We start from the raw sequence: 13,748 nt of genomic DNA, 5'->3' as shown, positions 1-13,748 counted from the left end.
GTGAGAGGGGATTGCGAGCGTTGGGAGTTGGAAGACAACGACACCAGACACGAGGGAAGAAGGAAAGGAAGATTCCGCAGCGACAGAGACGAAGCGAAGTCGAAGTGGAGGTGGAATGGACGGACTTCTGGGGTTGGGTGTCTGCTGTAATTTTGCTGTGGAGGCGAGAAGGATTGAGGTCGGTCTGGTTGGAAGGAAACAAGAACGCTAGACGATCCAAGTCAAGTTCCAAAGGAAGCAGAAGAAGAAGAGAAGAAGAAGAAAAAGATCTCAAAGTTTCTTCGAAAAGTTCCTGGCATTCATCGAACTGAAGCGAAGAAAAAAAAAAAAAAAAAGAGGCTGCGGGCAGCGGACGTGGCAGTAACGGTATTACCGCGCACAATCGCTGTTTTCGGGGATGCCAGCCACCAGGTTGCACTGCAGAATACAATACGTGACAGTACACACAATGGATGAGATGATGGCATCAACACATTGGCAGCAAAATTGGATGCAGTTTGTCGACAGATCATGGACGATTGTTTTGCAGCGATTAGAATCTTCAATATTTAATTATCAACACATCGATTTGACAGATTCATTCTTTGCTATGGGGCAAACAACTTGCAAGCCTATTGCCACGTCTGTCCCGTGACTGGCGCTGATGCTGCAAACACCCTTTTCACTCTCGACGTGTCGATTTTTTTTTTTTTTCTTTTGCAGCTGCAGATGGACAAAATAAATATCATCAGAGTATTTTTAGAAGAGGGTTTTCTTTGAAATCTTCTCCTACAATGTCGATGTTTGATATTATGCCCGCAGTGGGGAACTCATCGCCTGTTGGGCTTCATATCCCTATCCCAACCTCTCATTGATACGATTCCAAATATTCTACATCCTGCTGCTTGCCGCGTCCTTACTGCGTGCTTGCAAGCATGTTTGCTATGTTGATTGACTTGTCTCACAGCGCTTTCTCTCATGAAACGACTGATCCACCTGGACTGGGCCATATGGAGATATCAAAAACGTCGTCAATCGCTCATTTCAGGTCTCTCACACATCACATATTTGACATTAGCTGAACTTCTAGCTACTTCCACATAACAGACCATCCAAAAGTCCGGATCTGCAAGATGAGACGAAACAGGAGCAGCGATATACCTTTTTCCTGGTACTGGGAAGGCAAGCCACTCCGAGCAGGTCGTGCTGTAGGAGAGAGAATCGAGAAGGTCCCAACATCTTCATCAAGTCTTCAGAGTAGCAGTCTCTCGCCTTCAAGCTGCTGTTCGCGTCCAGCATCCCTACCTCCGTCAGATAATTCAATGTCTAAATATGGAAATCCGGGCAGTCTTGATGGCTATATCGATTGCCCACGAAGCCACGAGGGTTTATCTCAAGATACGCATGAGCGATGCTACCGCCATGACGCATGCAAGCCACGTTCGGAAACAAAGCATTGTTCCTGCTCTGATGGCAGCAGCCACACTTATGCAGCGAGATCAGATTGCCAGCATCACATGCCAGAATCAAGAGGATCATACTCAACAACCCTTTGCGAGAGTCATATCCACCCACAGGACCTTCCTTGTCCATGTCCCTACATTCATGGATATCCTGTGCATGTGCAAGTCTACTCTTACCCCGTTTCTCCCAGGCCAAACCCCCCGTGCACTTGTTCGTCATCTGGAGCAAGTCAACCAGAACCCCCCTTGAAAATGAAGCCTCACTCCAACCGACGTTCGTCCTCGGTGCAAAATCCACGACTTGATGTGGACTACAACGACCGGGTAGCTGAATGGGCCAATATATACCCTTGCCATATTGGACAACGTCACCACCATGTCCCTTACCATACTCCCGGTGGTGAAAACCAGGGCACAGAATACGCCACTGCCGCCGAACATTCTCCCGACGATGGTCGGGAAACGGATGTTGAGAACAGATCCTATCATCGACGTCGTCCGGTTTGGAAGAACTGCTTCCATACAACTTACCATAGTCCAATCTACTGACAGTGGCTCAATGCCACTCATCAGGTGGTCATTAAAGTGACCATTACATTTATTTTTTATTTTTTACATAGATTTCTTACATAGTCCACGAAATAGAACACCTAGCAGTCAATATTACAAGAAAGCACCTAATATGCCAATCTTTCCTAAAACGGCACTCATGACGTCGAAGATATCCTTACATAATCAGGAGTGATGATAGCATTCAATCTTTGTTATTCATTTTTTCACTTTGAATTATTCATTGTAAATGAAAATATTGTAAATGGAATTATTTTACGGGTCTAAGTCTAGCTAAACAGCTTCTTAAGATTGCGAGTCATATATAGACAGTGTCTGCATGAAAAAATATACATTCCACACTACGGCCAGACACAATCAACAATTAATTGAAGAACACAATAATAAGCATACTGCATACAGGGGCAGATAAAGCCAAAATATCTTATTTCCTCGTCATTAATACCTTTGAATTGCATCATATGCCAATTGGTCATTGATCTTCCAGTCCTCCATGGACCGAGGTATATCGTTCGAGATTATTGACTAGTAGTGTCGAATGCATTAGTTCGACAGTTGTACTGCAACTCTTTTTTAAGCTTTTTAATTCTGCTATTGAATCTTGTGTTTTTCTCTTTCTCTTTGCAGCTGTTAATGATGCCCAATGTTTGCTGCCGTTCTGATCATTAATCCATAAAATCATCCCTCGGTTATCGATAACAGCAACGCATCCCCGCACGTTGCTCAACAATACTTCAACCTCACTTGCAGCCCAATTTTTTCTCCCTTTTCTCCTTTTCTTCGGCGATTACTTAGCACCAGAACAATTCACAATGTCCAAGGCTATTTTTCTCGGCACTATTGATGGCAAACCCGGTAAGCCCGGTCAGGTCTACTATCCTCTCTCCCTTCAAACCCTGCCTCGACCTACCCCGCAGGGACGAGAGCTGTTGGTAAAGATCACAGCAGCATCTCTCAACCACCGCGATGTTTTCCTCCGTCAGCATCTCTATCCCGGTGTGACCTTTGATGTGCCGATGGGTGCAGATGGCGTGGGTACCGTTATCGGTGCCGGTCCCGACGTGACGGCCCCCGAACGATGGCAGGGGAAGCGGGTTATTTTGAACCCAGGTACGGGTTGGAAGGACTCTCCTGATGGACCAGAAGATCCCAAGGGATACCGCATTATGGGTGGTACCAAAGTTTACAACCAGGGAACGTTGCAGGAATATCTGACAATTGAGGAGTCGGAGGTCGAGGAGGCTCCCGAGCATCTGTCTGATGCAGAGGCTGCTGCTCTGCCGTTAACTGGGTTGACTGGATGGAGAGCTCTAGTGACAAAGGCTGGGGAAAGGAACTCGGGCAAAGGCGCTGCCGTTTTGCTGACGGGTATTGGCGGCGGTGTTGCGTTGATCGCACTCCGTTTTGCGGTGGCCAGAGGTGCCGACGTTTACGTGACAAGCTCAAGTCAGGAGAAGATCCAGAAGGCAGTCGAGCTCGGCGCTAGGGGAGGTGTGAGCTACAAGGAAGAGGGATGGGAGAAGAAGCTGTTGGGACTGCTCCCAGCTGGCAAGTCATCGTTTGATGCCGTTATCGACGGTGCTGGTGGGGATTCGGTAGAAAAGGCAGTCAAGTTACTCAAGGTGAGCTTCTCAACTACGCCATCTTTGAATCATTGTTACTGACCATCTCCAGCCTGGTGGTGTTCTCTCCGTCTACGGGATGACCGTTTCCCCCAAGATGCCTTTCACAATGCAAGCCGTTCTCAAGAACATCGACGTTCGTGGTTCGACGATGGGCTCTCGCCAGGAATTCAAGGAGATGGTTGATTATGTCAAGGCAAAGAAGATTTACCCGGTGATTTCGCGTGTTGTGAAAAGCGAGCTGGATGATATTGCGAGTCTCGATACGCTTTTTGAGGATATGAAAGCGGGTAAGCAGTTTGGCAAGCTCGTGTTCGAGTTTGGAAAGGCTTCGGAGAGTAAGCTGTGATATATCGGGGGTCATATGGCAGGTTGCCTTTATGTAGACGGTTCAAATTCCCTAATGAAGAGACGAGATTAACATCCATGTCATTGAAATGTTGTTTTGCCTGGAAAATGGAAAGAGTTCTGGGTGTTCCTTCCTGTTACGACTCATGATACCTTCGACTTCCATTGCTGGCTAAGAATAACAACATCCAAGAACCAGTATAGCTCCCATTCTTTAACCCAGCACGACGTCTATTCGATACGACACAGACTTATTTCACTCATTGGATATTTGTTACCTTACGAGTTATCAGGATGTCATCCATGAGTGTCGACACGGTCGAGTTGTACGGCCCTGGGATGTCCTTCTATCTATCCAAGCCCAGGACACGAGCCTCTACTTCGAGTTCAGGGTCGGAGGTATCATCGGCAGCATCGGCAGCAGCATCGGCGGCAGCATCGACTTCGTCTTCGTCTTCATCACTCGAGGTGCTTTCCCTAGGTAAACTCGAAGAGAATCAGTTGTGCTAACCAACGTAGAAATATACCACCACTCTCAACGCACTCGCCAGCCTTAACCATATCCTGGAGGCCAAGATGGCCAAAATCCGATCGAGCACCGTTCGACTCAATCTCGACCTTTCCAAACTCCGTCGCCATATCAAGTCGTTTCATCACGAACTCCTTGTAACCTGGCAAGCGAACGTGCTCACGCGTCTGGTTGAGGTCATCTACCTGCGGCAGGGCTGGAAGTTGCCAGGGGGCTTCGACGTCGGAGAGCAGGGGGATCTGGATCGGGAGGGTCTGTCGAGGATATATTCGATCGCAGCGAAGAGGGTCGGGAGGGGGATTATGAAGGCACGATTTTGCCTTGGAGGGAGGTATTATCTGGCCCTGCAAAAGTATAGTGAGGTGAGCATAACTGTTGTGCAAACTCTGCAAGTGTCTCTGCTAACAAGACAGATTGTCGAGTTCCGAACTTCAGATCCTTTCGAGACCGAATGCACCTTTGCTCAGTGGCTTGTTTCGGAGAAGGAGATGAAACCTGATATGTATGAGTTCTGGGCAGGGCTCTTTCCTCTGTGTTACGGCAATACCGTGGAGGAGAGTTCTGGTTTTTGATATGACGGGGGTGTTTGCTACGATTATGTGTTAGGGCAGGGATGATAGATTCTTCCTTGTATTGCTTGCGAGTGAATATCAATATGATTTCATCTACTTTTTGTCCAAGTATTCTACCTACTGTACATTCTCCATCTACTCTATCCTGTGTACACCGATATTTCGACCAGAAACCTCAACCTCAGCTCAACACTCACCACTAGCCCTACTACCGACCTACTGTCTATACATAGATCTCAACCCTCACTAAGCAACAAACTAGATAGCCAACTATTCTTGGAAAACCACACTTAATCCACGGAACAGCCCATACCCAATCCGTCCAAAAGCCACCCGTTAAGCCAGCACCTCAGCCAGCCCAAAAAAACAACCCAAAAAGAAGCACCAAGAGGATTGCCCAAACAGGCAATTACAGAGATGGGGGGCCCGGGCCGACTTTCTCCATCTCTCACTGGCTGAGTTTCTGATTGGGCGACTGTCACGAGACCAGTGGGGCGGCTCTGCACATGGTCTGGTGAGGCTAAAGTTTGGGTTAGTCCGTTTTGGGTGTTAGGGTTACTTTTTATGAAGTTAGGGCGATGCAGGTTGGGCATTTAGTGGTTAGTGGGTTTTTTTTCTTTTTCTTTTTGGTCATGGATCATGATATATTTTTTGGTTTTGTGATGTCAGGTAACCAAATAAACCTTGTATTATATGCTAGTCGGATACTACCTTGATAGATACTGATATCTAGGTTATTATTATAATACATGCATAAGCCTTCAATGTGGCCCTCCTGATCCAGATAAAGCATAAGGCTGCATGATCTGTATACTGTGGCGGGTATATATATCGGATACGAATGTATATTAAGCTGTAGATGAATTGTTATTAAACATACGAGTAACTATATTATGATGTAATGCTATAACATTGCTAATTATTATATTTACTACTAATTAACTAAAATCAGGATATCAAGTAAACGGCAGATAATATGCCCTTACGCCGAGGAACGCGACCAGAAAGTAGACATCATCAACCGGGGCATCAATGCTGCACTGCCCACCTACCTAGGTAGTTAGGTATAGCTCCACAGAAGCCGAACTGCCGTCTGCCGCAGCTGAAGAGAGAATAAAGTAGAGCAACCTAAATAACCTAAGCAGTTAGGCAGAGTTGGTCAGTGGTGACCCTGACCCCCCCTATCTTCAACAGCGGCGAAGATCAACGAATAAACCGTTTAAACACAGTCCCACATCTCTTTTACTCAGCCTTCCGATCATCCTTAAACTACGGCAAGAGAGACAAAATGCATCATAGAGCGGGATAAATAGACAAAAAATCCGAAGTCACACCGTTGAACCGGCGAGAGCTTAAACCTGGTACTAACCTAACCTGACTGGGTAGACAATTACTGTATATTACGGTACGATTCGGATCCGGGCATTGGAGCGCACCGAGAAATCGCCAAAAATGAAAAAAACTGGAATGGCCGGAGAATTTCCTGTTCTGAGTTACCTTTTGCTAATTATATAATAATAATTATGATTATGTATAATTGATGATGGAATGTGGAATGTGTCGGGTATTTTTGGTTCGGCTTCTCCGAAGGTACACTGACTGACTGTAGTACTGACCGTAAGTAGATATACCGAATGGATATGGATATTTCTTCATAGCAGATCGACGTGGATACCAACACTACACTACATAACAAATCGAACATGCAATCCATAATTAGGCACGCGCAGTGGTCAGTGGCACAACATTTAATTAAACCCAGGACCTGTCAATATCTAAGAAATAGGTAATCAGGGTTAAAAAGCCGGGGGAGGGGCTAGGGCTAAGAAATCCACGATTAAAATAATCAAACCAAACCCGAATTACATTCTATCTGAAACGACAGACAGTTTTTTTTACAGACTAAGTACAGACGCAGGATATAAAATCTTGGCATAACATAACTGCCGTAATTGCCAGCAGGGTCTGCAGATGTCAATTCAAGGTAATTAGACTATTTTGGGTATAATTGGTGGTCTTTGCTCTGTTTAGTTGGAATGGTTTATTTTCGTCGTGGCTGTACATAACTTGTGGTATGTCTACGCTACCTACCTAGTTTGGTTAGTATAATGACTGAAAAATGGACTCACTGTTATCAGAATTGATATTCCAGAAAACATCCATATTCTTGCATAGTACAGTACTTACCATCTACTCCAAAGACAGAGTCTAGCATAACCCAGGTAGAATAAAATAGAATACGCCTTACAAAAGCCAAAGTTTATCTGATGTGGAAACGGTTCCCCCCGCCAGTCACTCAGGTCCATCCATTCAGTTGCCCGATTGGGAACAAAGTCCTACTCTCGATATACATACATTATACTATTTTGCCAGTGATCTTCTCGGATGGTTCTTCGGATATACACTCTGATAGGAAAGTGAACGAGTTTGTTTTCAAAAAAATGCGAGCCCTCAGCCACAACGTACGAAAGACGAATAGCTATCTACTTTCTCCTTCTCCAAATTGCAAGTGTTGATTGCAGGGTCAGGAACATAGCCAGTCATGGGTTCTATCTGCTGGTTGTCGGCGATTCCGAAGGCATAGTTCATCCTGCTATCAAATATAGACTGAATAGTAGGTGTAATGGATCCATAGGTTTCAAACTCGAAACTGGGTGTGAAGATAGTCCAATATCTCAGCTGTCGGCCTGACCGATACCAGCAGTAACGGTACCGTTCACAATAGACGAGCGTTGAGCTATGGTATTAGGACTATGCCGTTAGCTTAACAATAGCTTAATTAAGTCATGTTGACACCCGTTCCAGATAGGCTTTGCGTAGCAACTCAGTACTGTCTGTCGATATTATCTGTTGGTAGGCTTCATGAGAGGCTCTTACTATTGCCAGTCGCATCAACTGGCTTCAGTCTTACTCATCCTGTAAATCTAACCCAAGAATGATACTCCAACAGCCACCAATAACGGCTCTTCATTTCTCATAATCGAAAATCACCATCGGTGGGCGAATGTGGATAGCTGAGCTGCAAGGCTGGTCTTCGATCTGCAAAGAACGGACAGTCGATCTGCACAGGAGACTCAAACTCGTCCAATAACTGCCGGCATCCCACCGGAGAAGTCGACGATGGTGTCCCCAATGTTTCACCCCGTGCTGCTGCTGCCAGCCTGCCACAGCCCCGAGGCAAGACAAACGCAAGGATCGTCCTGTTTTCTGTGGGATCATTGAAACTCAAATATTCTTTTTTTTTTTCTCTCATTCTTCTTTTTTCCTTTTTCAAACATGACGGAAATGTAATGGGTGAAACATCTCCAGTACCGGAAGAAGGTTATTGAACCTCTGTATGGGCTATTAGTAATGGATTGACCAGGTCAGCCCAAAAGGTAACGACTAAGACACAAAAACAATGAGGGTAATAATGACCAGAACGGGATTGTTTCCTTGTTTTGCCGTTGACCAACCCTAATCGTTTATCGTTCAGGCCGGGAGAACGTTGAAAAGCTGAACAGACCCTGCACTCGCCCTAAGCGAAGCGCGCAGGGAGGCTGTACACAGCGACGATCGCGACACCAAAATAACAATCAGAGCGAGACTGGCGGGCTGAACCCCTGGCTAACAGCCCTAGATCATCACCATCATCATGACTATGACTATGGCAGCATGGACATCACCATCGGCATCGCCGTTGAGGAAACGTGCGTTGATGCCAAGGCAGTCGAGGGTCGGTGGGCCTTGTCTCTGTATGTTGAATGCACAAGAAAGCGACTATTGAGCCCAGCCTTCAGGGCTAAACCGCTGCAGGGTGTGTCATTTGCTGGCGCAAATGAGCCCAAGTCGGTTTCAACAACCTTAAGCACCCCGTGCGTGCAGTGATCGCAAAAGGCCCGGTGGTTGCCCGATGGTGCCCATAATACAGAAGCTTGGATGGGACATGCAAGGGTGCCACAGATGACAGTGTTTGCTGATCTGAAAATACTGTAATAAGATAAATAATAATAAACATAAACATAAACATAAAAAATAATAAAATCATGATCATGACGATGATTACTGTTTATAGCAACTAAGACGCGACCAATTGAGGATTGGTGTAGTCTGATGATGAGATCGTCGTGACATGGAGAGCTGAGCTGAACTGAATCAACAAACGGTTTTTCCCCAGCGTCAAGAAAAAAGACAAGAAAGATAGAATCGGATCACGGGGGAAAGTTGATCCCGGGGAGATGCACTTAATACAGCAGTATTTGGCATCTCATGGCCACAGTCAGAGTGGCTGAGCAAGACATTCTGCCCTTAGTGTCGGACGGGTTCCTGAGTAGACTGTGAGGTTGGGCTGTATGCAGGTATTATGTATGATGTAGGTAGTAAGGATTGCAGATGGCAGTGATTTCGGAATGAAATGATGCTTCCGAGGTAAGGTAGAAGAAGCATAGAATACTGTGGAATGTAGAGTATAATATTAAATGTTGATGCCTTATGCTATACAAAAGTCAAATCAGGTAACCGATTCACACCGCCGGCGAAACAAAACAAGAAGCGAAGCAGTGGAGCGCCGCGGTGGATCTTCGGTCGGGGTTTCGTAGCAGTTAGAAGTTGATGGAGAGCCGAACTAATAGGTGACAGTGATTTTTCCGAGCAATGGCCGATAATGTAGATAGCAGTTAAATAATATAATTTAACATTATATTATAATATTAAATTTAATTTAATGCCTTACTGACTACAGTGTAATATGTATGTTGTATGTTGCTGTAGTTGTCTCCGTGCTTCAAAGATTGCGGATCATTTCGGGGCCCACTGGCTGATAACCCTATGTGCAGTAAACCACCGCTCAACGTGGCAAAGGCTGGAATGTTAGTGCGGCACTGGCTGCTTCGAAGTGTCCAGTCTGTATCACTACCAGCTAGCATGTACTGCTCATTACACTGTGGACAGACGGCTGGTGATCCTGATCGATCTGTAGACTGTGAGGGATGTCATCAATCCATGGTTGGTTCTTTGTTTTCCCTCGCGATCTGCAGTCCTTAACTTTTTTTGTGACCTCATCCAAGCAGGCGGGACCTCTACAGTTTACTCCTCTGTTTAGGATGTCGAGTCGATGCTTCATGATGAACTTAACTTGAGTATCGTCTATTCTTGATCGATTACACTTACACTTGGATTTACTTGGTACTTTTACACTTCGTACTTTCCACTTACACTAAACTTTTATACACACTTACAGATAGCACTATGTATGTACCAAGTATACATATCTGACAGAGTGACAGCGCAGAGTATGACCACAACGTAGTGAGTGCATCGTGCCACCAGACAACCGGGATTACTACACCCTCTCTTACATCCCACGAAGGAATTGAACGGGCAAAACCAAACGACCCCTGTCAGTGGTCCCCCCCCCACTGATCTGGGCCAATGGGAATGATCGGCCCTTGCATGGTCTGGACACCAATGCAAGGCTTGCTATGTTTAGCACCCTAGATCAGCCGCTATCATGTCCGCCCGATCTGGCGGTCATCTAGTCCTCTTCCGGCCTAGCTTCGTATTAGAGCTGTTTAGCAAGGTAACCTAACTAACACTAATTCTCTCTCCTCCAGGAAATCCTATGGAGATATCCATGTATCCATCTATCTACCGGCCCGGTCTGATGATCAAGTCATCAGTGGCTGCCCATGGCATGCCATCAATGCAAGTCCAAGTATACGAGAATTCCAGCGCCACATGGTCTGACAGATTGAATGACTGCGGGTGTAAGGCTGCCAACCGTGTAAGCAGGTGAGCAGCATCAGCCCAGTCCAAATATAATCCGCATCACAATGCTGTAATGCAGCAGCTCGTGTGGGTGATGCATGGTATGATGGTCACTGGTCGTTTAGTCAGTTAGTAGAAGTTTAACTGGTGAGTTAGGACTTAGGATATTCTTAGTGTCGGCCCGGAGGATATCCATCTCCGTCCTATCCGATTATCAACAACAGACACCACCACAACCACCATCGTCATTATTTATTATTCTGAGATCATGAGGGATGGTGGGGAAGTACGGAGTAGATTGACCAAGGTGAGGGAATTTGGAGAGAAAAGCGCGCGACAGTCGCGATGCCAAACTTACTTGGGAAAGGTGTGCCAAATATCCACCGGACCCTAACCTGATAACCATCAGATGTAGTTTAGTGGTAGGTACCTAGTAGAGTACGGACCTACCTACTTGGTAGTAGCTCTGGGTATGTATAGAACAGGGCTAAACAAACTGAAGTGAAACGCTATTGATTTTTCTTCAGCCGAATTAAGACAGTAGAAACAATGGATGCTTGATTTCAGTGGCAGACAGACTGGCAGTACAGTAGAGGATTACCGGATTGGGGGGGTGGAGGGTGGAGACTAGGGGAAGCCAAAAAGAAGCTACTAATAATACAATCCGCGCTCTCAGTCGCTGTGCTCTGGCTGTCTCCAACGAACGGCGCCCTTCCACGGTTCCATGGACTGACCGTTCGATGGAGGGTTCTCTCTCTCTCTCTCTTTTTTTTTTTTTTTTTTTTTTTGGCTCATTCTCACTCAGTTCTTCGAGTTTTGATTGGCAGGGGTACTGGGTGGGGCAACATCCAGGGCCAACAGGAAACGACAAGTTAAAAAAAAAGAAAAACCCCAGGGAAAAAACAAGAAGAGGCGGTGCTCCAGGCTCCCTTCCTAACACAGTTTAGTGCACGAGCACAAAGTGGAAGGAAACAATTAACAAACCACCTTTTGATACTAAACAAGTACCAGACGACTTGCCTTCCGTATTTTCGATACGCCCCCCCTTTGACCCCATGCTTTTTTCTTTTCTTTTTTTTTTTTTTACTACATAGATTACCCACTTCGCCCAGCGGCGTAAACCGCCCAAAGGGTGTTTTCCCCGAGACTTCGATTGCTATTCTTTGCTCCTGCTGCACCCTTGCTAGTATTTGGCTGGTATTATTGATCTAACCTAACTCCAACAGAGGGAACTCCCTTTCCCACCCCCCCTCCTCCGTCCCACCCTTTCTTTTTCTCCCCCCCAAAAAGAAGAACTGTAGTAAAATAAAATAAAATAAAATAGAGAAAGTTTAAAATAATAAAAAGAAGTAATACCTCGGAAGAGAAAAGACAATAGTAGAAGACTGGAGACTGCAGCCTTCGGAAGCTTTCCCAGCTCAGGCATATCAACGGTTCAGATACACTACGCCAGAACAAACCCAAGTTTGGCAGCAAAACAGACAGACTCGATAACAGTAACAGGCGGAACTAACCACCTGCTTTATTAACCAGCCAACCAAAATGCACCGGTGCTTGCTCCATCGTAAAAATAAAAAAAAAAAATACTCCATCGCAGTAATAATAATACATTGGATCTCGAGGTTTATACCTTATGCATGCTGGTGTGCTACCAACGGTGGCTCCCCCCGAGTACTTTTTTATACTGTGCCCACTGCTCTCTTAATTCTATGTCACTATCGCCATACTATACTTCCTGCTCACTAACCTCCCTCTGTGCATCCCCCGCCACGCTTTCCCACTAGTCCGTTTCCTCCTCTTCTCTTCGGATTCTTCGTCTTCTTTTACTTCTGAACTAGTGCAGACTTGGGAGGATCAAGTGGACAAGGCCTCTTTTTTTTCTTTTTTCTTTTTTTTTTTTAATCCCAAAAAAAAGTAATATATTATTCTCTCGTCATCCATCAAACTTCAACTGCCGGCCTTCTTTTCTTCTCCATCTCCATCTCCATCTTCCTTTATTATTCAACCCTCCCCCTCCTCCTTCTTCTCCCCCTCATCCTCTTTCATCTCCCTCTTGCTGTGATGACATCTTGAGTGTGCCTCTGCCCTTTTCGTTTCCTTTTTGTCTTATATATTCATTCGCTCGTCTCTCTCACACGTTCGCTCGTCACACTCGCTTTCGGCTTCGACTATATTATTCCATCATCACGTTCGCTACGTTTGTTGGTCTGAAATACGAATACACAAAAAAAAGCAAAAGAGGAATTCCATCAAACAAGAGGTGGATAGGGTTGTCTGTTTTATTGCCATAACGTCTAATATCTAATCCATCCCGATATCAACGCCGCAATCAGACGAAAACAAAACGGAAAAGCAATAAAAAACAAGTCGACTGGAATTAGAAAAAAAAAAAAGAAAAAGGATTCGGGGAATATTGAATTGACTGACATTCAATATTGCCTCCAACGAACTGGTTGATCCTCGCGTTTGCCCCTCGACAGTAGAAGCAACCCCCGCAGACCCGTTTGTCTCCAGCCCGGAAAGCTGTACCTTTGGGATCTTCGAATTTTGCTTCCTCTATCCGGTTGCGACTATTTTTCTATTCTCTTTTGAGAGATCTGACGACAACTCATTCAGGAGGTGATCTGGACCAAAGGGATTCTCGGCCTGTCTTGACTGTCTCGGTTGAGAACACCCATCCAATCCGCCCACGACTAGCTCGGAACATCTCATCTCATCTTACCTTTCAACCCTTTGGGAAAGTGGGAATTCATCTGGATCCTTATTCTTCCGTCAAGGTTGGTTTTTTCTCCCTCTGCCTCTTTGCCCCCTTTGCCGCGAATCCTTGGGTGCCTTGCATCCGTCTCCTTCCTCCCTCCGGCGTCCCCTTCATCTGAACTCTCCTTGCTTCTCCAAGGTCGTGCCTCTCGGAAGTAAAGGC

The 13,748-nt window shown here is 45.7% G+C and overlaps 4 protein-coding genes across 4 annotated transcripts; all 4 read left to right on the top strand.

The window, feature by feature from the left end:
• The first annotated feature begins 714 nt into the window (after positions 1-714).
• On the top strand, positions 715-2,184 carry ASPWEDRAFT_44577 (uncharacterized protein). Its single transcript, XM_040836300.1, has one exon. The coding sequence runs from the start codon at positions 1,113-1,115 to the stop codon at positions 1,989-1,991; it is 879 nt and encodes a 292-aa protein (XP_040686126.1). The 5' UTR covers positions 715-1,112; the 3' UTR covers positions 1,992-2,184.
• A 385-nt stretch (positions 2,185-2,569) lies between these two features.
• On the top strand, positions 2,570-4,345 carry ASPWEDRAFT_140263 (putative alcohol dehydrogenase). Its single transcript, XM_040829399.1, has 2 exons — positions 2,570-3,634; positions 3,687-4,345. The coding sequence occupies exons 1-2, from the start codon at positions 2,825-2,827 to the stop codon at positions 3,981-3,983; spliced, it is 1,107 nt and encodes a 368-aa protein (XP_040686125.1). The 5' UTR covers positions 2,570-2,824; the 3' UTR covers positions 3,984-4,345.
• ASPWEDRAFT_44575 (uncharacterized protein) lies at positions 3,978-4,558 on the top strand. The gene is made up of 2 exons (XM_040836299.1): positions 3,978-4,034; positions 4,136-4,558. The coding sequence occupies exon 2, from the start codon at positions 4,277-4,279 to the stop codon at positions 4,490-4,492; it is 216 nt and encodes a 71-aa protein (XP_040686124.1). The 5' UTR covers positions 3,978-4,034; positions 4,136-4,276; the 3' UTR covers positions 4,493-4,558.
• ASPWEDRAFT_44574 (uncharacterized protein) lies at positions 4,405-5,193 on the top strand. Its single transcript, XM_040836298.1, has 3 exons — positions 4,405-4,468; positions 4,527-4,873; positions 4,925-5,193. The coding sequence occupies exons 2-3, from the start codon at positions 4,559-4,561 to the stop codon at positions 5,081-5,083; spliced, it is 474 nt and encodes a 157-aa protein (XP_040686123.1). The 5' UTR covers positions 4,405-4,468; positions 4,527-4,558; the 3' UTR covers positions 5,084-5,193.
• The last annotated feature ends 8,555 nt before the right edge of the window (positions 5,194-13,748 follow it).

The sequence above is a fragment of the Aspergillus wentii genome (assembly GCF_001890725.1).
Source record: "Aspergillus wentii DTO 134E9 unplaced genomic scaffold ASPWEscaffold_7, whole genome shotgun sequence".
NCBI lineage: Eukaryota > Fungi > Ascomycota > Eurotiomycetes > Eurotiales > Aspergillaceae > Aspergillus > Aspergillus wentii.
Note: the sequence above shows the minus strand (reverse complement) of the source record. Positions and strands in the feature narration are given on the sequence as shown.